General features: G+C 43.3%; 1 protein-coding gene across 1 annotated transcript in view; it reads right to left on the bottom strand.

Annotated features, from left to right (window-relative positions):
• Positions 1-26,433, bottom strand: part of LOC127168750 (B-cell scaffold protein with ankyrin repeats-like) — a 71,129-nt gene that overhangs the window by 27,220 nt on the left and 17,476 nt on the right. The window contains exons 3-6 of the mRNA XM_051115810.1: positions 24,037-24,097; positions 17,637-17,843; positions 4,246-4,308; positions 3,924-4,105 (exon numbers count right to left, since the gene is read on the bottom strand). Of these exons, the coding sequence (XP_050971767.1) occupies positions 3,924-4,105; positions 4,246-4,308; positions 17,637-17,843; positions 24,037-24,097 (513 nt within the window). The remainder of the gene's footprint in view (positions 1-3,923; positions 4,106-4,245; positions 4,309-17,636; positions 17,844-24,036; positions 24,098-26,433) is intronic.

Here is a 26,433-nt window from a genome sequence, read left to right as displayed (position 1 = left end):
CTGAATAATAGACATCTGGGTAACGATTGAAGCTGATGAAATCGTGGAAGGCTCGGTTTTCCTCCTTCACCACCCTTGATGGGGGTCCAGTGAGGGGGCTTACGAAGGTTCCCCAAGCGGAGAGGGTGATTGCGGTACACTCCCTGCAAAAATGCCGCCACTTGATGGGATCCCCCCCAAGGCTCCCGTCCAGGGCCTGTAAATTCTGTCCGGGCAAAGGCTTACACGGCTTCTGGACAAGCTGTGTCCGAAGGTGGTTCCAACCTAAAGCTACAGGAACTGCATCCAGTGACCAATTATGCAGTTGAAGTGCAGGCTTTGGGAAGGGCGATGTCCACTTTGTTGGTCCAGGAGCGCCACCCGTGGCTTAACCTGGCAGAAATGCGGGAAGTTAAGAAGTCTGCTTCTTGAACCCCCATTTCCCAGGTCGGTCCATTCAACGACACCATGATAGAATTTGCACGCCAGTTCTTCACGGTAATAAAAATTTTTAAAAAAGCAGACGAAGGCCATCATATATCTGGCCTCAGGTGTGGGTCGGGCTCCGGCCCCGTACCCCCGGCTACCCTCGTCTGCTTGTCGCCACAGACGGCCCCCTGCAGAACTGCCAGCCAGACCCGCCCAATGGTCAAAGTTCTTGCGGGAGGGTGGCAATATCAGGTCGTCAGTAGGTTACCTAGAACCCTCGTTAGGTTTCTAAGTCTTCCTCAGACGAGCAACCCAGAGGAGGCGGACTAACTGACCTGCCCAGATCCACTCTCGACCCGGGGATGAGAGATGGGTCTGGCCCCATTCCGACCGTCTGTCATCCAGCAGACAGTCTCTACGTGGTCAGTAAGAGCGTTCTTCCTCTTGGTTATCTTACAGCACTATGGCCCTCCATGAGACGGCCAGATGCTGAGTCTGCAGACCAGGATGTGTTGGGCACTCACCTGGTATCTCTACATGTTGGCAAAGGCACCCCGTATTCCTTGGGGCTTTCATCTCTTGGCACGGCGCCCTTTGCTCTATTAAACAGCCACGACATCCCCACTCCAGGTACGACGGGTTTAGTTCCTCTCAGACTGCTAGCAGAGTCCCGAGATGACTGGGGCCCAATCCCTCCTGTTGGCTTCTCAGGACTACCCAACTTGGCTACACGACTCTGCCAAGTTCCCCTTTGGGAACTCGAGCTGCGTCCGAAAATGCTAGGGGAACGCCTCCAGCGTAACCACGCTCTGAAACTCGTGTGCATACAGTCCAATGGAGAAGCGAGACGTCACAGGCGGGGTGACGTAGAGACCAGAGAGCTTAAAGCACGTGCGGTGCATGCAGCCGGCAGCTTCTGTCTTTCAGCAAGCGCTCTGTGTGTGTGTGTCACTCTGTTTTTTGTGCTAGTTCGCACAGCTTTTATTTGAGAGTGTCACTATGTCCTACAAAGCATTCTTACGAATATAAGCAGCGGCATTTGGACTGTGTGTTCCTCTCTGCCTGCGCCATTTCGGCTGCGCCATCTATTTGTTGTCTGTCTGGGAGCGAAGCATTGGAGTCAGTTTTCGAGGGAGCTGACTGCCCGCGTTTGCATTCCCCGCACTCAGCTCCCGCTTCTGCCGAGGCAGGGCAGTGGCTGTGATCGTGGGGATCTTATATAGATCTACGGACGGGTTAGAGACGGGTCCACTCTATCTCTGCCTTTCTCCCTAGATCTAGCGCTCTCTTTTTGGGTTCGGAAGCCCGCGCTGCGGTCCTTCCCCCTCTGAATGAGAGCTCGCGGCGAAGCCGGCTGTGTCAGCTCCCGAGGGCTGCCCGCACTCTCGCTGCGCACGCTTAAGTAATGTAGACATGGCCAGCTATGCAAATTCTGCACACCCAATTTCATTGGCCTTTTCTCAAAGTTGTCAGAGGTGTTTGGGCTCCCAAGAGCGACCCCTAGTGTCGTACACTTGACACAACGTCTCCGTTCCCTCCATCAGGGAACGAGGGCTACCCTACATAACCAAGACGTTACTTTTTTCCCCCATTTATTGATTGAAAGCTCTCCTGTCCCCATATTGAGAGAAATCGTGAGTAAGAGAAGAACCTTTTTATATTAAAACAAACAAGCATGCCCTGCCCAGATTAAAAAGTAAAGCAAAGGTAACGTAATGCATTACTTTCTGTAAATAAGTAATGTAATTAGTTACTTTTTTTAGGGAATAATGCAAAATTGTAATGCATTACTTTTAAAAGTAACTTTCCCCAACACCTTTTACAGTCACAGACATACTACTAATACTCTAATGATTGCTAGTTGACGTAGTTGCAGAGTTACTTATCAACAGCTGTCTAAAGGGTACCATCAAAATAATCAAACTGATATTACAATAAATATAGTTCAAAACAAATGTGTCGTATTACAAATTCATCTGATCTTGTGGCTGTGTTAGAAAAATATTATTATTATTATTATTACTTAAGTGGTCTTAGTCTGCTGTAAGTAATGTAGCATAAGAAATATGGCAAGATATGAGACTTATAATACATGATAGCCATGAGAAATATAATCCATTGTAACTTAAGTGCAGTGTTGGGAGGGTTAGTTTGGAAATGTAATAGGTTACAGATTACAAGTTACTCTATTTAAAATGTAATAAGTAGTGTAACTTTTCAATTACTTTATTAAAGTAATGTAACTTATTACATTTGATTACTTTTTGATTACATTCCTAAATTTCTAATATTTTCAACTGTTAATCATTTTGAAACCAGGCAGAGTTTACCTTACAGTAGCACTCAACACTGATTACTGTCAGACTTTCAAGATCGCTTGAAGATAAGATAATATTAAGATAATAATAAGTAAGGGACAATATACATCTTTATTTTGTGATACCAACTGGTTGGATGTACATTATCCCACTTATTATACAGCTGCTTGTCACAAAAGAACGCAAAGCTTCCACTAAGGAAAACTATCAAGCATGTAGTGCTGACTTAAGCTGCCCAAATGAGTCTGTGTTATTAGCTTTTACCAGATGTTATCGAAGAGTAATATACCTTGAAATGCCATGACTAACCAATCAAAATTAAACATTCCACAGAGCCGTGTAATAATTTAAAGCACAGCCACCACAAATTCAGACTTAACACCTCTTATTTATTTTTAGATCATTCTGAGATTAAATACAGATTTGAAATTACAACAAGAAAGAGTTTAATAGCTATGATACTGGTTTTGAAATCAAATGTTTGCATAGTTACAGGAAACACTGGCATCTAATAGTGCCTTAGAATAAACCCAAATATGACATAAAACAGTTATCGAATAAGCATGTGTCCTATTCTGTGTCCTAAACTCCTGAAAATTCAGATGTAAGTTAACCCCCTTAGTAATCATTAACATTTTAAAAAGTAAGTGTAACTTAATTACAGTTTTTTCTACGTAACTGTAACTAATTACAGTTACATTTATTTTGTAATTAAATTCCGTAATTCCGTTACATGTAACTAGTTACTCCCAAACACTGAGTGGATGCAGCATGTTCATTGTGTGTTATAAATCATCACACTCTTAAAAGCTATAACCACAAATAAGAAAATATTATAATACATTAAAATTCCTATAAATATTCATGAGATGATATAACATATCATAAGGGCCTTTTGTTTTTTGTTTTGTTTTTTTGTAATGCATTATGCATTCATTATAATGCCTTAAGAATACCCTTATAATGTATTATAAATACGGGCTTCATAGAAAGTGTTACCAATGTGTCCACACCTTTTTTTGTCATTAAAATGATGTGTAATTATTTTAATGACAAAAAAGTTACCCATTTGTATTAAAAAAAAATGTTTATAATGTCAGTTTCCACCACATACACAAACTAGTGAGAATGTGAAAAGTATCATATTAGTATTCTATTAACATTCTAAAGGACCACAGGGTCATCCATGTCTACTACCTGTTGTATGCTATCCATTCCCTTCTGAAGCCTCTGCCAGTCGTTGAATCGATCCAGAGCATCATCTATACTCAGAGATCCCATCTTCACTTCCTCCTGAAGTTTTATCAGTTCGTCCAGTCCTGGTGGCTGACTGGGCACAAACGTGTCATAAGTGGATGAGATGCTGTCCCTCTGCCTCGCTGTCACCATGGAGACCACAAAGCAGTTAAAACATCAGCTGTATGATTTAATATGTTTTATTATTATTTAAAGAAAAGATCAAAAACATAACTTCATAGTCCACATAAAAAGATTCAGTTTTTAGACAGACAAATCTCACCCTGTCTTGTGGGAAGAGAGTATAGTGTTTCAGCATCTCCTTGGGACTTTTTCTTCTGAAAAACTATTTTAAAAATCCACATAAATACAACATATCATTATTAGAGTTCCAGTTATTGCTTCCACACCTCAGCAGTGCACCACACGCATCTGAGAATAAATCGTAATTATCCTGGATAGTCCACTAGGTGGAGGCATGTATTTAAAAACAATCAGTATGAACAGTGCATTTCAAGATATGAGACAAGACAATACTGGATAATAAGCAGTTGCTTCCAGATAAACATGAAGCTGTCTTCCAACTCAGTGAGGGTTAAATAGTCAAATGAATGAGATGCAAAGCCCACAGAGATCAGTGAAAGTAAGCAAACTGAATTTAAGGGAAGGATATACTCAGTGATTGTGATTGATTGTGCTTTAAATGATATGCTGCATGTGTTCTGCAGAGCACTATGTCAACATGTCCCACTCTCATGGGTTAGGGTTAACTCTAACCCTTTGTTAGAAAACCTTGTCTCTTGTTCATCATTTAAGACATTCCTTATAACATACTCATAAAGAGCACCATAATGTCCCAGCATTTGATTTGACAAAGATTTCAAAACTAGCTTCAATCATGTGGAATTTTATGCAGCAATCCTGCATTCTTGGGAATGTTCTTTCATTTTGTCGTTATCTCCTGAGATCGATTGTGCTGTCATTTTCTGTTATCTTGGGTTCGTTACACTTGTAAAGACCAAGCTGCTGTAGCTTAAGTCCAAAGGCACAACATACACTAGCCCCTCCCCTAGAGGCTTTTAGCCTCTTTGAGTAGGCGAATAAATCTGATCAGTGCGTAGGCGAGAGACCCTCTGTACGAATGAATGGAAAAACCTTGCTTTCTCTTTCCTTGTATTTTCATGTTGTGAAATAAGAGCGATGGAAAACATGTAATGTGCAATGCTAACCCTTTTTGGCCTGTTAGGCTGCTCTGGGGTGTGTTTCCCAAAAGCATTGTTAGCTAACTATGGCCGTTAGTTCCACTGAACTCTATTGGTAATGATGGAATGTGTGACCATAGTTGCTTTTGGGAAACACACCCCTGATTGGTTGCATTTCTTATTGATTTAAGGAAACTGTGCATGTTTCGCACATGTGTGGAAACTAGCAAGTACGGTCATCTACAATTTGCACAATATCTACATGACATTGCTTGTTAATCACAACTAATGAGTCGATTCTCAGTGAAACTGCCTGCAACACAATCACAACCATTTTTGAACATGGAGGGACGTTACAACCATTAACAACAGCCACATGTAATAAGAAGACATGACAATATCTTCGCTAATATCAATTCTTTCAGCATTTCCTCTTAAAAAACAATCAAATATCTATGAAACAACTCTATAAGCTGCCATTAGAGAGGAATTGGAATAGTATGAAGGACCTGTGGTAATGATAAAGTGTGTGTGTTCAGATGAACCATTGGTGTACTTAGTAGATTGTACAGGGAGCTTTACTCTTCTTCAGAGATGCCTGTGCATACTTTTTGAAGTTGTAGATATCCATAAGAACAGGGGGGAAAAAAATAAACATTTACTTAACTGTCTAGAATAAGCTAAGCATTTCTGATAAATAATAGTGATGGAAAGACATGAAATAACCCACATTTTTGTTTTTGTATATGAGGCTGGGTATGTATATCTGGCCAAAGGCTGCAATCTCATTGGACACTGAACCACATCTGGTATATTTGCCAGATTATTTTATGTTCAGTATGACTTTACATGTAAGAAATGTATTAAAAAATGAACAAGCAACTGAATTTTTTGTTTGCATGTAACACATTTCAGTAACAATAAATGTCCTATATAAATACAAATGTTCATATTACTTTTCTGTGTATTGCAGTATTTACCATTCCCAGATTTTTTTTTCCTACTGTCAAAATCTGTATTTGAAAATCTCATTGTCATACACAAGCATTCATCTAAACTAATTCATAAAACTGACATTCTTGTATAGTACATGATCACATTCACAATCACAATCATTGTCAACTAATTTGTTTATGTAATTAGTTTAAAACAAACATTTGCTTAGTTGACTGATATGCTGAAATAAAAAAAAAATAATAAAATAAAACATTTTGACCTGTACAGCTCACAAAATGATAAAATCCATTTCCATTTTGGCATCATTGGCCACAATAACTGACACAATAACTAGGTTTTGAAGCATGGATTATTATTATTTTATTTTATTTTTTTGCAGACATGCAGTAAAGTGTTAATGTTCCAGCAAACAGCTGTGACAATTGCACTTACAGTTTAAACAATGTCAAACAATTTAAAAAGCTAATGATGAGCCAAAGTGATTAAGGGGAAAAAAAATAAAAACTTTGAGCATTGTGTGCATGGAATGGATAATGCATAATTGTAACGGCACGCCAGCAGAGGGAGCCCTTACCCTAGTACTGTCTGTTACCGCTCCCTCTGCTGCTTCTATGGTTACTTCCTGTTTGGTGGCCATATAAGGAGGGCCATGCCAAACAGGACTCTGCAAAGTATTGTTTTGCCTGTGCGGACTCTACCAAGCGTTTTCCTTGTTTCTTGCTATTGTTTCCATGTTCATAGTTTTGTTTCCTTGCCATAGATTTTGCCTTGTTCATTGCCATAGTTTCTGCTTGTTTCATTGCCTTGTTTATTTTGTTACTTTGGACTGCTCTCTTGGATTTTGACCTTTTGCATGTTTTTTGGATTACGCTTTTGTCTTGCCCTGGATGTTACTGTTTGCTGGTGTCTGACCCTGCCTGTCTTGACCACGATCTGTACAATAAAGCTCGCACTTGGATCTATCCACGCTTTTGATGAGTCCCATTTCAATAATGCACTCTGATGAAAATACATGTGACATATGAGGTCATTTAACCTGGTCCATGTTATTCTTTCTAAATATATCACTATACTTCAGTTTAAATCTGTTAAAAAAAACAATGACGACTCCCTCCATGATATAAATATAAATACCCAGTGTGATGCCTATACGAGCACTAAATGAGTTTGTACATAAGAGAGAGGGAATTTCAGAGAGAAACAGATAATTACTATATTGCAGAAATAGAACACATGTTTGGCTTCCTTTTTGTCCTTCATTTCCTTTTGATGAAGAGGCTTGTTAAACTTACTTTTCATTCTCTTCATCATTTAGTCAGACATGAAGGCTTAGGTAGGATTTTGATTGTTCATAAAAAGTCTTTGTGACTTCTACAACAGATATTTTAAAAAGTTAAAAGACAGTTCATTGCATATGTTTCAATCCACTCCGAATTAAAATATGAAATATGATGCTTTTATTTTATAGCACTAGCTAGATACCATCTGTTTCATGCAAAATAGCCTCTGATAGTGCTGTAAATACATCTCATTACTTTGCCTGACAGTGTTGTCTAAATGACGCATACAGTACAACCAGTGTTGGGGAGTAACTAATTACATGTAACGGAATTACGTAATTTAATTACAAAATAAATGTAATTGTAATTAGTTACAGTTACTGAGAAAAACTATGTAATTAAATTACAGTTACTTTTAAAAAATGCCAGTGATTACAAAGGGGATTACATCTGAATTTTTTCACACACGCACCCCCACTTACAGATTTAATTGACTTATTTCATAAATTGCATTGACTGATCTAAAATGAGACACCAATGTTTCAGGAGTTTAGGACACAGAATAGGACACATGCTTATTCGATAACTGTTTTATTTCCTATTTGGGTTTATGCATAAACTTTATTTTTAAGATGTTTTTCCAAGGCATTGTTAGATGCTAGTGTTTTCTGTCATAACTATGCAAACATTTGATTTCAAACCCAGTATCATAGCTATTAAACTATTTCTTGTTATGATGTTATTTATGTTATGATCTTGTTATGACATATAGTGCAACTGCGCTCACGGTGACCCGAGTTCGATTCCCGTCTCGAGGTCCTTTGCCGATCCCGCTCCCCTCTCTCCTCCAAGCTCTTTTCTGTCATCTCTCTACTGTCCTATCACAATAAAAGGCATAAAAAGCCCCCAAAAAACAAGTAAGAAAAAAAACAAGCCTGAACTTATGTGGCTGTGCTTTAAATTCAATTATTACACAGCTCAGACTCGGGGCAACTTAAGTCAGTGTTATATGTTTGATAATTTTTCTTGGCGGAAGCTTTGCGTTTGGTTAGCTAATAAAATATTGAAGCTTAATTCAATATTATGTGTACAATTTCTTATTTCTGTCATCCTGGTATCGTGGACTTGCTCTATTGTTTCATACAAACGCAGCTGCTGCCATTTTTTTATTTTTTTTTGTACACTGTAATGGATTATAAGATAACTAACAAACTAGTACTACTACTTCATTATTTATGTGGTGAAATGTTGTGTAAGAAAAGTGGTATGACTGCACTGTGTCCCTAAAATGTCTAGTTTGAACTTGTCGTTTGCCAGCAACTGATTTCTTCATGGAAGCTTTGCGTTCAAATATTTCAACTCAGTGTTTTGTGTCTAATAATTTTGACATGAAACATCTAAATAATCTATCAAGCAGCTGTGTAATAAGTGAGATAATGTACATTCAGCCAGTTGTTATTACAAAATAAAGATGTATGTTATCCCTTACTTATTATAATCTTAATTCAAGTGATAAAGGATTTTGAAAGTCTGACAGTAATCAGTGTTGAATGTTACTGTAAGGTTAACTCTGCCTGGTTTAAATGTTTCAAATGATTAACAGTTGAAAATATTTGAAATTTGAAAAGTAATTAAAAGTAATAAGTTACATTACTTTAATAAAGTAATTGAAAAGTTACACTACTTATTACATTTTAAATCAAGTAACTTGTAATCTGTAACCTATTACATTTCCAAAGTAACCTTCCCAACATTGAGTACAACTGGCTAATTGTTACGGAGTGCGCAGAGATGAAGCGTGAACGCATTTAAAGGACGAGACAAAGACATGGTCAAGGCAGGCAGGGTCAGACAATGACAGACAGGTATATAGACAGCAAGACAAAGAGTAATCCGTAACACAGGCAAGGGTCGATCCACGGCGAACGTTATCCAAAGGGCGAGACAAAGAATAATCCAGACAGGCAAGAGTTTCAATAGGCAGGCAGCGAGAAAGACCAGACGATATAACAAAGCAAAGGTTCAAGACTCGGATGACTAAGAACAAGGCAAGACTAAACTAGGAAACAAGACTGAAAACAAACTGACTTAGGCTCCGTACAGTTGCTAACACATAACAAGTGCTAAATGCAATCCAATACTCGGCAGTGACTGACAGGAAGACCGGGTTTTAAATAGTGTCTCTGATTGGTTACAGGTGATGGCCACAATGGCTGATGGGGAACGTAGTCCGGGGTGTGGTGTAACAGTTAGTGGGATGTAAATGTCACAGCGACCTCTGGTGGCAGACAGACTGGCGTTCAGGTGTGGGTTCGTGACAGAGCCCTCCCCCCAAGGAGCGGCTTCCAGATGCTCCAAACACAAAACAATCCGAGTGAGCGGTGGAGCGGGGGCGGGACAAGGCAAGGGAAGGAGGACCAGGACCATGTGGTGGTCCAGGGGACTGAGGCAGAACCGGCAGAGCAGAGAACCCAGGCGGAGCTGGCGGGACAGACAGGGCTGAGGACCACCACAACAGGACAGACAGACCAGGAGCCCTCCAGGGCGGGGCAGGCGGACCAGGAGCCCACCGGGGTGGAACAGACAGGACAGGCGCTGGAGGAGGCGCGAGAGCCCTCCAGGGTGAAGCAGGAGGCGCGGGAGCCCTCCAGGGTGGAGCAGGAGGCGCGGGAGCCCTCCAGGGCGGAACAAACAGGACAGGCAGGGCTGAGGACCACCACAACAGGACAGATGGACCAGGAACCCTCCAGGGTAAAGCAGGAGGCACAGGGGCCCTCCAGGGCAGAGCAGGAGGCACAGGGGCCCTCCAGGGCAGAGCAGGAGGCACAGGGGCCTGTGTCATGGACTGGGACCTGGGGAGAGCAGGGACAGAGGAGGCAGACAGAACAGGGAGAGAAGCAGAGAGTTCATAGGAGAACGCCGCCTCCATAGGAGGTTCTACAGCAGATGCTGACACCTCTGGAGGCATTGGCGCAGCTTCTCCGACCGGAGAGGCCTCTGGGGCTGACTCGTGGTCAGACGAGACCTCTGGTACAGACTTGGTGGCAGACGGGACCTCTGGAAGAGACTTGTGAACAGACGAGGCCTCTGGAGCGTAGTGCGCAGCCCACATACTGAGAATGGTGACCACCATCATACTGGCAGACATAACGTGACGAGGCTCAGGGGGGTCAGATGAGACCTCTGGCGCAGGCTTGTGAACAGACGAGACCTCTGGAGCGTAGTGTGCGGCCCACATACTGAGAATGGTGATCGCCATCACACTGGCAGACATGACGTGACGAGGCTCTGGGAGGCCAGACGAGATGTGACTAGGCTCTGGACAGGCAGATGAAATGTGACGAGACTCTAGGAGGTCAGACGAGACGTGACAAGGCATTGGGCAGACAGACGAGACGTAACAGAGCTCTGGGAGGTCAGACGAGACGTGAGAAGGCTCTGGACAGACAGACGAAACGTGACAAGGCACTGGGTGGTCTGACGAGACGTGACTTGGCTCTGGACAGGCAGATGAGACGTGACGAGACTCTAGGAGGCCGGACGAGACGTGACTTGGCTCTGGGCGGTCAGACGAGACGTGACTTGGCTCTGGGCGGACAGACGAGACGTGACTTGGCTCTGGGCGGACAGACGAGACGTGACTTGACTCTGGACGACCAGACGAGACGTGGCTTGACTCAGAAACAACAGCAATAACTTGACTTGGCTCATTAAGAACTGCTGTGACTTGAGTTGGCTTGTGGAGACCAGCTGTGACTTGACCTGGCTCGTGTTGATCAACTGTGACTTGACTTGTCTCATGGAGATCAGTTGTGACTTGACCTGACTCATGGAGATCAGCAGTGACCTGACTTGGCTCATGGAGATCAGCAGTGACTTGACTTGACTCATGGAGATCAGTGGTGACTTGACCTGACACGCGAAGACCAGTGGTGACTTGACTTAGCTTATGAGGATCAGCAGTGACTTGACTTGGTTCGTAGAGACCAGCTGTGGCTTTGCTTGACTCAGGAACGACGGATCTGACTTTGCTTGACTCAGGAACGACGGCTGTGACTTTGCTTGACTCAGGAATGGCAGCTTTGACTCTGCTTGACTCAGAAACGGCAGTTCTGACTTGACTTGGCTCAGGAAACACAGCTTTAACTTGACTTGACATGGGAAACACAGCTGTAAGTTGACTTGACACAGGAACGACCGCTGTAATTTGACTTGACTTGGGAAGAGCGGCTCTGACTTGACTTGACACAGGAAACACAGCTTTAACTTGACTTGCCTTAGGAAGAGCAGCTCTGGCTTGACTTAACACAGGAAACACAGCTTTAACTTGACTTGACACAGGAACAACAGCTGTAACTTGACTTGACTTAGGAAGAGCGGCTCTGACTTCACACAGGAACAGCAGCTGTGGCTTGACTTGACACTGGAACAGCAGCTGTAGCTTGACTTGACTCTGGAACAGCAGCTGTAGCTTGACTTGACTCTGGAACAACAGCCGTAGCTTGACTTGACTCTGGAACAGCAGCTGTAGCTTGACTTGACTCTGGAGCAGCAGCTGCAACTTGACTTGACTCTGGAAATGCAGCTGTAACTTGACTGGGCTCTGATATGGCAGCAGTGACATGACGGAGCTTTGTTTTCGCCGCCATTTTGTGCACTGGGTCCGCTGTCGCCGCCATTACATGAGCGTGCACTGGCGTGGCCGCCATCTTGCGAGCGGGCACCGCTGTCGCCGCCATTTTGTGCACGGGCTCCGTTGTCGCTGCCATGGTATGAACGCGCTCCGGCGCGGCCGCCATTTTGCGAGCGGGATGCACGGCCGCCATTACCGCGTTGTCGCGTTCCTCCTCCGCGACACCCACAGTAAACGGCGAGCCCACACACAACAGAGCAAAGTCCATGAATAAACAAAGTGAAGATCGCGGACCCTCGCGTCTGAGCCGCGACTTTAGCGGCTGATTAATTCCCTCGTGGAAAAAGTCTATCAGCACGCAGTCCGGCAAATCAGAATGCTGTGCGATGTTCAAATATTCTTGGAAGTAGCCCTCGAGCGATCGTGTGCCCTGCTCGAGTGCTAACAACAGTCTTGCAGTGTCCATACCTGGGTTATGTCCTTGTGAAAAGTTGCTGGATCCTTTAGTGGCTGAGTATTCTGTTACGGAGTGCGCAGAGATGAAGCGTGAAGCGGGCGGATCCAATTGCATACTTTTATTTAAAGGACGAGACAAAGACATGGTCATGGCAGGCAGGGTCAGACAATGGCAGACAGGTATATAGACAGCAAAACAAAGAGTAATCCGTAACACAGGCAAGGGTCGATCCACGGCAAACGTTATCCGAAGGGCGAGAGGAAAGAATAATCCAGACAGGCGAGAGTTTCAATAGGCAGGCAGCGAGACAGACCAGACGATATAACAAAGCAAAGGTTCAAGACTCATGTCACTGCTGCCATGACTAAGAACAAGGCAAGACTAAACTAGGAAACATGACTGAAAACAAACTGACTTAGGCTCCGTACAGTTGCTAACACATAACAAGTGCTAAATGCAATCCAATACTCGACAGTGACTGACAGGAAGACAAGGGTTTAAATCTCTGATTGGTTACAGGTGATGGCCACAATGGCTGATGGGGAACGTAGTCCGTAGTCCAGTTAGTGGGATGTATATGTCACAGTGACCTGCAGACGGACTGACGTTCAGGTGTGGGTTCGTGACACTAATAATCACGAACATGTTAACGTTGTATCTATAATCAGCTATCTATAAGTGCTGGTCAAAGGTAATGAAGGAATTGATGTTGAAAAACTAAATAGCATTTATCGCATTCCAACCTGTTCTCACTCCCAACTCATCACATATTGATGCTTGGTCAGGACCCCATTGAGTCACTTTTTGAAGCTCAGAGTACCCCTTTAGCGTCAAGTTTGGATGTGAAGGGTCCTCCACTGCTTCTAGTTGTTTGCATTATGCATTGCATTTAATGGTTTGCATGCATTTGCAAAAATCATTTTATATAAATTCATATTGTCATAGATATTTTGGAGCACCTAACCCCACACCTACCCTAAACCTACCCACTTCTGAACAATATAAAACAGAGAAAATCCAAAAAAAAAAAAAAAAGTACAATGACAGGTATTTATTGCAAAAAGTAACTATAAAAAGCAGTATAACAGTATTACAAACAAGTCGCGTTGCATTCCAAGTCTTCCGATATCATTATGTGAAGAAAAGAGTCAGTCATAAGGTTTTAATTGCTGAAAATGGTCTCGCTCCTGCACATATCAGATTCGAAAAGATACTCCCGGACAAGCTTAGCATGACGCAATCAGCCACGAGACACACAAGAGCCAATGGCATTTCACAACCAAAGCTGATGTAACACTTCTTCTGGCAGCGGTTTTTAAATTTGTACACTGCACACAGGATGAGCTGTATGGCGGATAGAGACAGCGTTCGTGTCTATTCCTCTCAGAAATCAATCAGACGACTTGGGATATTAATACTTTTTAAATAAACTGTGACTGTAGTTGTATCTGACTGTTATATTCTGTGTTTTATATTGACAAATGGTTAAGTTAAGGGGCAGTGGTTGGGTTAAATTCTCATAAATGTGCAAGTACATTGTAATAAATTTCGCTTTCGCCAACCTAGGGATGCCAATTAAGGCAGTGAATTTAGCTTTCGCCAACCTAGGGAGGTGAAATACGGTAGTGATGGGTACTCATGTCAAAGCTGACGTTATGATTCTTGGATCACGTGTCAATTAATGTGTGGTTATGAGTACATCACATAAGAAAGATTGGTGGGATCTCTAACTTGTAGAACCTCTTCTGTATTATCAACACAAAGAAGACACAAGTTGTAATAAAATAAATTTTATTAACAAGATAGACAAGAGTAATCAACAACTACTAAATGAATACCATGAATGAAGAAGGAATAAAGTGCATAAGTGCATAAAAAGCAAGTGATTATGTTGGGAGTTGCTATATCAGAGCTACGTTATCTGGAAAGATAAACTGTTGCTACTCTGAAACAAGGTGAATAACCTTACTATGCATCAAACAAATATGTGTAATTTGTTATCAACTGCAATCAGCTATATAATACCTAATGTAACTTAGAAAATTATATACTGATAATATACGACAATGCCAAGGTCTCTGGAAGAGGTTTGGAAGTGATATTTACGTTCGCTGTGGTTGAGTGAGCAGTCTGGTGGCGGCGACTTCTTCCACTGGTTGCTCTGGTGGCAGTACAGTGGGGAAAGGAGCAGGAATCCATTTCGACAGCCTTGAAGATGAAGCGCTGTAGGATGCTGATCTCCTGGAGCACCAAGGGTCCTAAGATCTGGAACACGCAGATGTGGCCCTGAAGTAGGTGCTGAAGGTCCTTAGCTTGGAACACGCAAGCAAAAGTACCTGAAGTGAAGGTTTGCTTGCCGGAGCTTAACCTTGTTGCAAATGTCTGTGTGTCTTCTGCCTCTCTGGGCTAGAGACTCAGAACTTGGTCAATCCGCTTTGTCTCTCTAGGATGGAGACTCAGGATGCTGCATCAATTGTTGTCTCACTGGACGAAGACTCTGAACGTAGATTATCTCTTTCCTCGCAGGCTAGAGGCTCAGAACGTGGTCGTATCTGTTGCTGCCTCAAAAGCTGGAGACTTGGACTTGGTATCTGTTGTTGTCTCACCTTTGCAGGCCGGAGACTCAGAACGTTGGTTGTCCTGTTGCAGTCTCTTCCCTTAACGGACGGCAGACTCAGAACTGGTATGTTTCCTCGACTGGCCGCAGACTCAGAACGTTGTTGTTCTGTTACAGTCCTCTCCTTAATGGGCGGCAGACTCAGAACTGGTGTGTTTCCTCGACCGGCCGCAGACTCAAAACTGAGGTTGATCTGCTATCGTGTCACCGGAAGGTGATCTGTTTCTGTCTCATCCCTTACAGGACTCAGAACAAGGAGTGTCTTTTGGAAGGGTACCTTTATCCCTTTCCGATGAGGAGGAGATTGCAATTTGGCGCTTCTCCATTTCCGTGCTGTGATTGGCTGGTTCCATCAGAGTGGGGGGACATGGGGTGGCCCACCCTTCTTTCCTCCCGTGGAATTTATTTGCATAATCCAAACACAAAGCTAGAAAAATGTCACTAAAGTTTTACCGGTGCATTTATCACTTTCCAAACCATAACCAGAATGCCAAAGTCCAAACATGATGGGAAAAGATTGAACTGTCATGCATGCATTAATTTGTCCATTAACAGCTAAATTTGTGTAAGATGTTGCACTACACGTTGCTGTCACAAGGAATACTTATTTCTCTGAATAAGTATAAGATGTGTGTGTTGTAGTGTACATCAGTTTTAAGGTTTGAAAACAGTTATGAATGGATTTGGATGGATCTCCATGATCTCTCTTAGTTTCACCCACTGCTGCTGCATCTGGAGGTCTTAAGGAATTTTTATGGTCGGTCACAGGCCAAACCCTTAGGAACAGTCTCAAGGTGGGTGAAGGGCACAAACTGCATTTTGACCAATAGGAAGTTCTGTCCTTCCCGGGCTTTGCACCAAAGGTGGTCTTCTTGTGCTCTAAGAGGTGTCTGGCTGTTGTCCTGGCATCTTTATCTGATGCCGCTGGACAGTCTGTTTATGTTAGTTCACCAAGATCCAATCAAAATGTAGCAAACCTATGTCCAGTATTGTGGTCATAAACTGGGCCCTGGAATGTGCTGTCCACTACAACATTGTCAGAAAAAAAAGTACAGTTCTGTCACTGGGGCTAAGGTACAAAGTGAAAAGGTACAAATATGTACTTTTAAACTACTAATATTTACCTTTAAGGTACCAATATGTACTTCCAAAGTACTAACATGTACCTTTAAGGAACTAATATGTACTCTTTAGGGGTAGGTAAGGTACAAAGATGTACCTTTTCACTTTTGTACCTTAGGGTACCACCCCAGCGACAGAACTGTACCTTTTTTTCTGAGAGTGTAGTGTAATTTAAAAATAATTGTTTTGACTGTGTACATTGAAAAAAAAAAAAAAACATGCACCAACATTAAATTATTACCAATATGTAATTTAATCATGTCGATAAAATTCCCATTGCCTTTTGCGACAACATATTGGCGCCAAAGGTTTCTTATTTAAAGCAGTGGAAGACCATGCAAGTCAAAAAATTACGCCAAAGGGGTCCTGACCAAGCATCAATATGTGACACGTTTGGAGTTTGGAATGTTGTGTTGCCTATCTAAGTGCACATAGAGCAGTGAGTAGTGAACACACACACCTTGAACAAACATCCGGAACAGTGGGCAGCCATTTTTGGCTTACTTTAGTTGTGGTATTGAGAGTAGAAGACAGTGTCATGGTATATGGGGTGGAAGAGAGAGCACTGGTCATTCACTCCCCCACCTACAATCTCTGCCAGTACCGAGACTCAAACCCACAACCTTTGGTTTACAAGTCTGACTCTCTAACCACAGGCCATGACCTCCCTAGTTTATAGATGGTGAGATTAACATTGCAAGTGTCAATTCTCTACACTTCTCATATTTTCTCTCATTTTCTTGATTATTGCACTTTATCTTTATGCTGTTGTATTGTTTTACAAAAATAAGGGAATCATGCTTTCTGGAATCATGCTCTAAATTTGTAAGAAATGTATACCAAGGGTCTGTTACTGTTTTTCACAAGATCAAGAGACCTGACTGTCATAAGAGGCAAAAGTGATCGTGATCTAGGAACAACACTGCTTCTTTGATGCTTTATGAATACAGCTCCAGGACTGTATACATGATTTATAAAGCTCTAACAATACAAGTCATTTGGCACCTTCCTCTTATTGAATTATTAATGAAACTGAAATTGAACATTTAAGATTGCTGTAATGAATGGTCCATATTTGGGTCTTTTTTTCTCCCTAGTCTATTAAAGGATTAGAGGGGCAAATAACAGTCAGAAATTTTATTAAGTATTTATTAACACTGAGAACTGACTGAACTGGGGAAACATAGCAACATTGACTATTGTAATGGGTAAAATGAGAGCTTTGTGGTATCATTTAGAACCACATTGGGGGAATTATTATAATTATGTTTTAACGTCATCGAAGACAATAGTGTTTGTTAAAGAGCTCGCATGGGAATGAAATAAGTGCATTTGCTGTCAGTGTCAACCACTGATTAAAGAAAAACACAAATTGTCCAATAATTCAGAAAACTAAAAATTCAAACCTTGTGCAATGAAGGGAGTCTTGTCCTCTGGGGTAGGTAGGGAGTCAGGCCGAGGGGTTGGTGCAGGGGGGCGGTTCACTATTACTACAGAGCTGCTGGATGTCAGGATGGTGTCATACTCTTCCTCATCTCTACCCAGAGGAGTATAAACATTTTCATCTTCATTGTTTTGGTGTTCTTCATTAGGATCAACCACCTGAAGATTATCTGTGTAAAGGTCAAATGGGTGTTGATTTCTGTAACATCAGCATTTATTAGATTTTGAATAATGAGGAAATAAATTACACAACAGGTCCCAATCTACTTGTCTGTGTTTGCAATTGTATGAGTCTTTATGAGTGAGTCACTGATTCATTCACTAAACCATTTTTTTCAAAACACTGATTCGTTTCAGAATAAAATAAATGGGTCCTTCTCAGCCAGAAAGCTGAATCCAAGTGAGGTTGTGTCCTTCCTAGTTTAGTCCTTCTGAGGCTTCTAACTGCTTCTCAGCATTGAACACTAGAATTAAATAGTCTAGTAAGTAATATCAGGCTTCCCCTTCAGAAACTCGAGCTGCGTCCGAAAACGCTAGGGGAATGCCTTTGGCGGAAGCACGCTCTGAATACATGTGTAATCTGGCCAATCGAAGGAAGCATAAAAGCACGTGCGACGCTGCCGGCGTCAGCTTCTGTCTTTCAGCGGAGCGCTCTCTGTGTGTCTTGTCACCCTGTTTTTTCGTGCAAGTTTTAGCACAACTTTTATTTGAGGGTGATGTCTAGTAGAGAAATAATTATGAAAAAGGCAAAAGATAAGAGTGGCGAGAGCGGATCACGTTACAAGCTGTGTGTTCCTCCCTGCAAATGCTACATCACTAGTAGGGATACACACAGCATGTGCGTGGTCTGCTTGGGAGCAGAGCACGCTGCGTCAGCCCTCGAGGGGGCATTGTGGGCTCCTTCCTTTGCGGACGCTCCGCTCCCGGAAGGCTCTCTTCGAGGAGAGAGCCTTCACCAGCGTTCCCCAGGGTGCTGGCCCCGCTGCCGCCAAGGCGGAGCGGCTGCTACATTCCTGGGGTTCGCAACTGGATTTGTTGGAGGGAATGGAGACGGGTGACCCCCTATCTCCTTCCTTACCCGACAGATCCGTGGTCCATTCTGAGGGATCGGAAGCCCGCTCTGCGGCTACTTCCTCCCATGGGACGGGCTCTTCTCTCCATCTGTCGTCCTCCGAGGAGGTCGACCTAGAGAGCGTGGTTGAGAAGCCACTTCCTCAATCGCCGCAGTACGAGGAGCTCTTGGAGGTGGTTACTCGTGCGGTGGCCAAATAAAAAATTGATTGGCCCGCCGAGGAAAAAACTGCCCCACAGAAAAGTAGACTCGATGAACGCTTTCTGCGGAGTAAGCCCCCATCTCAAAGAAGGAGCCTTCCCTTCTTCCCCGACCTCCATGCAGAAATCTCGAGGTCGTGGGCAAGACCGTTTTCGGCTCGCTTATTCGCCCCCGCCTCAGACTATTACGGAAACGTGGCGGGGCTCGATGAGCGAGCCTACAAGGCGATGCCCCGGGTGGAACAGACATTAGCCAGCTATCTGTCCCCCGGCGCGGCATCGTCTTTGAAGGCTCCCACCTTACCCTCCAAGCCGCTCTGCGCTACATCTGCGCTTGTGGGTAAGGGGTACACGGCAGCAGGTCAGGCTGGAGCATGCCTTCATACCATGGCTGTGCTCCAAGCCTATCAAGCCGACCTGCTGATGGGGCTAGATGAGGGCGAGAAAGTAGATCTGGAGGAACTCCGCAGGACACCTGACTTAGCTCTCCGCGCCACCAAGGAGACCGCCCGGGCAGTGGGGCGGTCTATGGCAGTCATAGTGGCGGCGGAGAGGCATTTGTGGTTGACCCTGTCCGACATGAAAGAGAAGGACAGAGTCTGGCCTGTTTGGCGACGCAGTAGACTCTGTCGTCAGCAGGTACCAGGAGGTTCGCAAGCAGGCGGCGGCATTCCAGCGGTTCCTGCCTCGCCGCTCTCTAGCTTCTGCGGCTGCTGGGCGTGAGCAGCCACAACCGTGAAACTGAGTGTCGCTACTCGCGCTCCCCCGTCCCGGGACCGAGATCAGCGGCACTCTAGGCCAGGGTCCTCTAAGGCGAGGCCCGACCTGCGGGTCGTGCTTCAGTCTTGGAGGCCCCCGGCAAAGCGGTCCTGACACCAGCTCAGGACCGCCAAGGGCAGCCCCTACCGGGGAAGAGTGGGTTGCACCGTATTACACGGTGTCCGTCTCTCCTCGGTGCCCTTGGGAGGTCAGTCTGCTACCCCTGCCAGTGTTACAGGGCGCAGCGGCCTCCGGCGAGCGCTTGTCCCAGATCTCTCCGCCCGAGGACGTAGCGGAACCGGGACGCTCGTCACCCCCTCGGGGGTCTCTAGAACAGTTAGTTCGGCAGTCTCCTGCCGGTCTGCCGTTACAGGTCTCCGAGCTAGCATTGAAATACCGTTCACAAAAAGAAGCTCTGGGAAGCAGAGAACACAAATCCCAAATTAGGGAGGTTCTAAGCTCTCAGGGAGCAGAATCGTGCTCAAAGTGACCCTTCTGTAAGAGGGATGCCCCGGAGCAGAGGAAGTAAACTCTCTTAGGACAAGAGGAATCTTAGTTGCTCAACAGGGAACAGCATGCTTACAGGAGACCCTCATACTTTGAGAGGCTGGTTTAACATCCCACCAGGCGCTTCCACCTGGAATAGCCAGAGCCATGGGGAGCGAAGGCCCTTCTCTCGATATAGAGAGGTACCTATGAGCTCCAATTAGGAGTGACATGCTTACAGAAGACCCTCAGTGAGGGAAGCATTGCCAAGCTCACGCAATGTCAGGAGAGACATCACAAGGGCAGAAAAAGAGGCCTAAAGACCTAGGCTGCTGTCTATGGAGCTTCCAGGAGACCAAGCCGCCACAGTCAAAGTGGCGAAAGGCAAAACACATTGGGCGGAAGCAAACGGCCGATTTATCAGATGAGACTGTAACAAAAGCTTAGTCCTAATAACCAAGGTGAGCATTTAACAGCCGCAGGGTAGACACCTCACCAACAGTGGGGAGGACCTGTTCGTTCTGCCCAAGAATGGTGTGCTTAAATGACCCTACTTAGTGAGGGAAGCACTGCCACGCTCATCTCCTGACAGGAGAGATACAAGGGCAAAAACGAGGTCAAGTGACCTAGGCTGCTGATTCTATGAAGCTCCAAGAGGCCAGAGACCTTTAATACCCAAATGGGGTAGTACAACTTCTGTACACACTGTGACAGAAGCAGAGACACATTGGGCGGCAGCAAGCGGCAGACTTATCCAATGTGACAGCAATGGAATGCACAGCAGCTGTAGGGTAGGTACCTAACCTACTATAGAGAGGAGGACCTACCCCTTCTGCCCAAAAACGGCTTGCTTTAATGACCCTGCATTAGCGAGAGGAGCACAGCCCTGCTCATCTCATGTCAGGAGAGACATGAGAAGGGTAGACAAGAGGTCTAAAGACCTAGGTTGTTGATTCTATGTAGCTCCAGAAGGAAAACGCCTCAAGTACCCAACTAGGGTAGTGCATCTTCCATACAAACATAATGTGATGGGAGGAGGAACACATCGGGCGACAGCAAGCGGCCGATTTATCCGATGAAGTCATCGTGGAGCGTCAGCAGCCATAGGGAAGGTACCTAACCCCCAAGAGGGGGAGGATCTACCCACTCTACCGAAGGATAGTGTGCTCCAAAAAACCCCGTCCCAGCGAGGTGAGCACTACCGTATCCTGGGATGAGCATCCAGAAGTAGGTATAGAACGAGATCCAGCATCGAGGGGGAGTCGAATCGTTCTTAGAAAAATGAGTTGAAATCAACTCATATGAGATAAAGTGCTCTAGTACCTTCAGCCTGTAGCTGAGGCAAGCACCAAGACTAGCCCTCCATGGAGGGGAGCCTAACCAGGGCAACCAACAATGGCTAGAAAGAGGCATCGCCATGCCCTGCCAAAGAGGGGCATTAGCTATTATCAACCCAAGTAATCCGTGCTTTCTTTCTCAAAAGAAAGCGTGGGCCCTGTTCTAGCCAACCCTCAGGTGTGCACGAATAGAATGGGCCTAATCATGCCTTGCAGGCTGCTGCTCCTCAGAGCCAGCACTAAAAGGGGTTTCCGCAGAAACGCCTTAAAGCATGAGGATTGGGTGAATAGCTCGGCAACAGGGTGTCCTACCCCGAAATATAAGATGAACACACAACCCAGCCGAACATACTGCAACACTAGCCTAAGCGGCTAAGAACAATACCAGTTCTAGTGAGATAAAAGAAAAGGATCATACTCATCACCATGGCTCCCCAGCATGATTCATCCACAGACATACTAGAAGGGCTAGTCTGAAGACTGAGTCCGGACCATCAGTTAGGCTGTTCTATACATGATAGAACATAACCCTGCACATCAAGGTCAATGTGCCAGAGGGGGACCAGCTGAGACAAACACACAGAAAGTGTGCTGTCTACTTACAACCCTAGCAGGGGAGAGAGCACTGTCTGGATAAAAGCTCAAGAGACCACTACTTAAAAAACCCTAAAAAGGGGAGCAATCACTGAGTTATCAGCAGCAAGTCCCACATAGCCAGTTCGAAGAACCCGATAAACCCTCCTAAACACAACCCAGACCACCAGAGTGGGCCATCTACTTACAACCCTAGCAGGGGAGAAGGCGCTATCTAGGCGAGGGCTCAAGGAAACCGCTACTTAAAAGATCCCAGAAAGGAGAGCAGTCATTGAGCTAGCACATAGATATCCTCAGATACCGATGTGTGTAGGAAGGGCTATCATGTAGAACTGAATGAAACCATCCGGACTACAGAAAGTAAAGCTGTCCAACTAAAATCCAAAGAGGGGCAACAGCATTGCTAAGTAAGGGCTCAAGGAGACCGCCAACTAAAAACCCTAGGAAGGGGAGCGATAACCGAACTAGCACATGGCTATCCGCAGATAGCTGGTTTTAGGAAAGGGGACCATGTAACCACCAGGACCATTTCCATTTAAATATAAACCCGAAAAGGGAAGACAGCACCATCTCGGCAGGGCTCCAGGAAGATGCTATTAAGAACACTAAGGAAGGGTCTTAGTAAGCACATAGCTACCCTCAGAAAGCTATGCTTCCAGGAAGGGGCAAGTTGACACACAGCTAACCTCAGATAGCTGCATTTAAGTAAGTCTGTCCCACCATTAACATGGCTGAACTATAACCACCCTCAGATGGCTGTGTTAAGGAGGTGTCCTTTTTTTTGTCCATACACCCGAGTTTTGACACCGCAACCACAACCACAACGCGCAGCATATATTCAGCTCCCACAGGAGCTAAACACGCTCCCCCCACACACTAGATTCCCCCGGGAATCAGGCGAGAACGGAGCCGTCACCGCCGCGAATGCGTTGTTAATGCCGCTACAGGCGAACGCACTCAGGCAAATTCGGATGTTACAACTCGGGTAAACAGTTGAAGACTCACCTCGCGATGAGCACATCCAGTTCCTTGGAAGCAGGACGCGCTGCTCTTAACCACACACACACACACAGCTCGCAAGCTCATGAAAGCGGGTATGAGAGCATGCCTGTCTCATGCAAGAAACAAGCATTGACTGCGACGATCGCATTCAACTCCCTGGAGAGCTGCTATTCGCTTACTCCTCACCATACATACACAGCTTGTGTAGCCGTAAGGAAAGCTGCGGGTATCAGAGCATGCTTGCCTCTCGCAAGAGACAAACAAAGAGCAATAAACTCCCTCGAGAGCTGAAAGTGCTTGCTCTTTACCACACATCGTCACAGATGAGCCGTTTTGGTGAGAGAAATGCACACAGAGAAAAGGTCAGAATTGAAGACGAAGAAGAGGAAGATGTACTATGTGGTCGTGTTGGTATGACGTCATAGGCTGGCGCTGGCCAGTACTGTGTAGTTTTTGTATATAGGCTTCAGACACGGGTCACATAGGAGATGTTCCCCATAGCGACCTCTAGAGGACGCAGTTCGAGTTCCTCAAAAAGGAACAGATTTTCTTGTATAGTACAGTCAGCACTAAGCAAAAAAAAAAGTAAGCAAAAAAAAAAATGTACATACACTGCTTCCCGGACTGAGACAAACATATGATCACACTTTATTTTAAGGTCCAGTTCTCGCTATTAACAAATCATTAACTACATCTTCTTCCTCAATAAACTACTAATTTGCTGCTTATTAATAGTTAGTAAAGTAGTTGTTAAGTTCAGGTATTGGGTAGGATTATGAATGCAGAATATGGTAATACAAAATAGGCGTTTTAGAAGTACTATAGACAACCAATATGTTAATAATAAGCATGCTAATAAGTAACTAGTTAATAGTGAGAATTGTTCCCCATATTAAAGTGTTACCAAACATACCTGCTCTGCCCATCATCTCATATACACCGGTGTCAGTGTTGCCATCATTGTCATCAAGTACCTATGAGAACATTATTAATAACAAATGAATGATTGTCATGATCAAATTAATGATAATTGTAATTAATGATGACAAGACTTTTAAACAGAATATATCTGACCAAAAAAGGAAAACACAAACCTTGCTACATTTAAATACTAAGTACAGAAAAGATTAAAATGTTTGTTAAACTTGCTAATGTGCAGTAGGTCTTCTATGATGATTTAGATCTGAAATGCCTTTTAATATTGTAACACCCCTTGGACTGTTTGTGTTGGTTGTGCCCATATTTGGTTCTTCCTGCCCTTGTTGTGTCCTAATTAGTTAACCTTATTTTACCTGTGCCTTAATTATGTTCATCGTTATCACCTGTCTTTATAAGTTGCATTCAGTTCTGTGTTTGTCGTCCGGTCTCGTCAACGTCAACGTGAATGTATATGTAAGCTACCCTGCCTGTGGATTTGCCTATTTGGAAACTCTGGATTATAATTTACCTGTTTGGAAACTATCTGTGAATTATAATAAAGACTTTATCTTGAACCGTCATCTTCGTTCGCCCTTTCCTTCCACATAACGTGACAAATATGACACAGTCTGAGAAAAATAAAATATATCTAGTTTAATAATGGCAGGCTGTAAAGTTGGTCAGTTCAAATATATAATTTAGACCTGATTCAAAGGCAAAGATTCAGCTATGTACATTTATTATGACTGCTCACTGGTATAGCAGGAGTGACCATTGCAAATTGCATTCAGTGCTTAAGTTTTTTTTTTTTTTTTTTTTTTTTTTTTTGCCAAGCTTGCAGAATTTATTTGTGAATGCCACAAAGTTGGTCAACAGCAAGGTGATGATTGTTGTAGAAACCACTGTCATCCATTTGTGTGGGGGCTGTTGTTATACAGCTAACAATGGGTTTTTTTAAAACCAGTTTTACTCTGTTCAAGTAATACATACAAAATGATGAATGTAGGCACACTACAAAGTGTTCACTTTAGTGTAATGCACACTTCATTCTGACTGCCACTCTCTGTGTTCTGTTGCTTAGCAACGATCTACCATTCACTTGTAATAATAGCTGCTACTTCATTCCCTTCAATACTGATTACGCACATTATGCATTGAGTGTTATGAATATATTCATTAGAGCAGAAAGGGAGACTTAACAAATAGACAAGACAAGCTAATTACACATCACAAGTTGAGGGGCTGTGAAAGACAGCTGCTTTGATGTCAGACATAAGCACAACATAATTTTATCCAAAAGTACTCTCTTGATGTAATACATAATTCAAATATTTTTTGTGCTGTCAGAGAAAGAAACATCGGTGGACTAGCTGACAGACAAGCAATAATGATGATGATAATAATAATAATAATAATAATAATAATAATAATAATAATAAAATAAAACAAATCTGTGGGTTGGTTCACCATGTCAAACTTTACTTTAGAAATGGTTTGACCTGCCTAATGTAGTGCATGACTAGTAGACTAGTTAGAGTGTAAACTACAAAAATGTGTCAGGTGAGTCAAGCAATACCAATTAGTCAATTACAAAGTATGTATAAGCCAAATAAAAAACATTCCTTTTAAAATTATATAGATAGATATTAATAATCCAAAGCAACCTATAGTGTATTTTGTTGTAATCTAACTGATAACCTTCAAATCATTAGCGACATTTTATTCCTGTTGCACAGAGCTAATAAAGTGAAGGTTATGGTTTTGATTAAAAGGCAATGCAAGACAAGGAAAAGGAACAGCAAAAATTTCATAAGACAAGAAGCATGCTGCTCCTTTCTGTATATTGCTTCTACTTATAGCCACTCCTTTTGAATTGTTGTACATGGGCAGGACATGACAAGATAAGAAGGAAATATTAAGACAACAATAGAAATGAATGTTTTTTTGTTTTTTTTGTTGTTGTTGTTTTTTTTTTGTTTGTTTGTTTTGTTTGTTTGTTTTTTGTTAGTTTTTGTTTCTTTTGTTTTCTGGTAAATGTGTTGACGTCGGCATAGGGTCATACATTTTACCCTAGCATTACACTACATCATGCTCCATGCTGGGGCTTCTTTTACCACCAGTGTGGGTTTAAATGATTGCATGATTTTAAATCAAAACAAACCTCTTTTTTATTATTTCTATCCACACTTTTACACATAAATTGTTGTTAACAATACACACACACACAATATATATATATATATATATATATATATATATTTTTTTTTTTTTTTTTTTTTTTTTTTTATTATTATTATTATTATTATTATTATTATTATGGAATTTAGCCCTATTGTATAATATTTCTTTATGCAATTGAACCTGCCACATTCCTTCGTTAAACTATATTTAG

The sequence above is a fragment of the Labeo rohita genome, chromosome 7, assembly GCF_022985175.1.
Source record: "Labeo rohita strain BAU-BD-2019 chromosome 7, IGBB_LRoh.1.0, whole genome shotgun sequence".
In the NCBI taxonomy this organism is placed as follows: Eukaryota; Metazoa; Chordata; class Actinopteri; order Cypriniformes; family Cyprinidae; genus Labeo; species Labeo rohita.
This window is presented reverse-complemented; position numbering and strand designations above follow the sequence as displayed.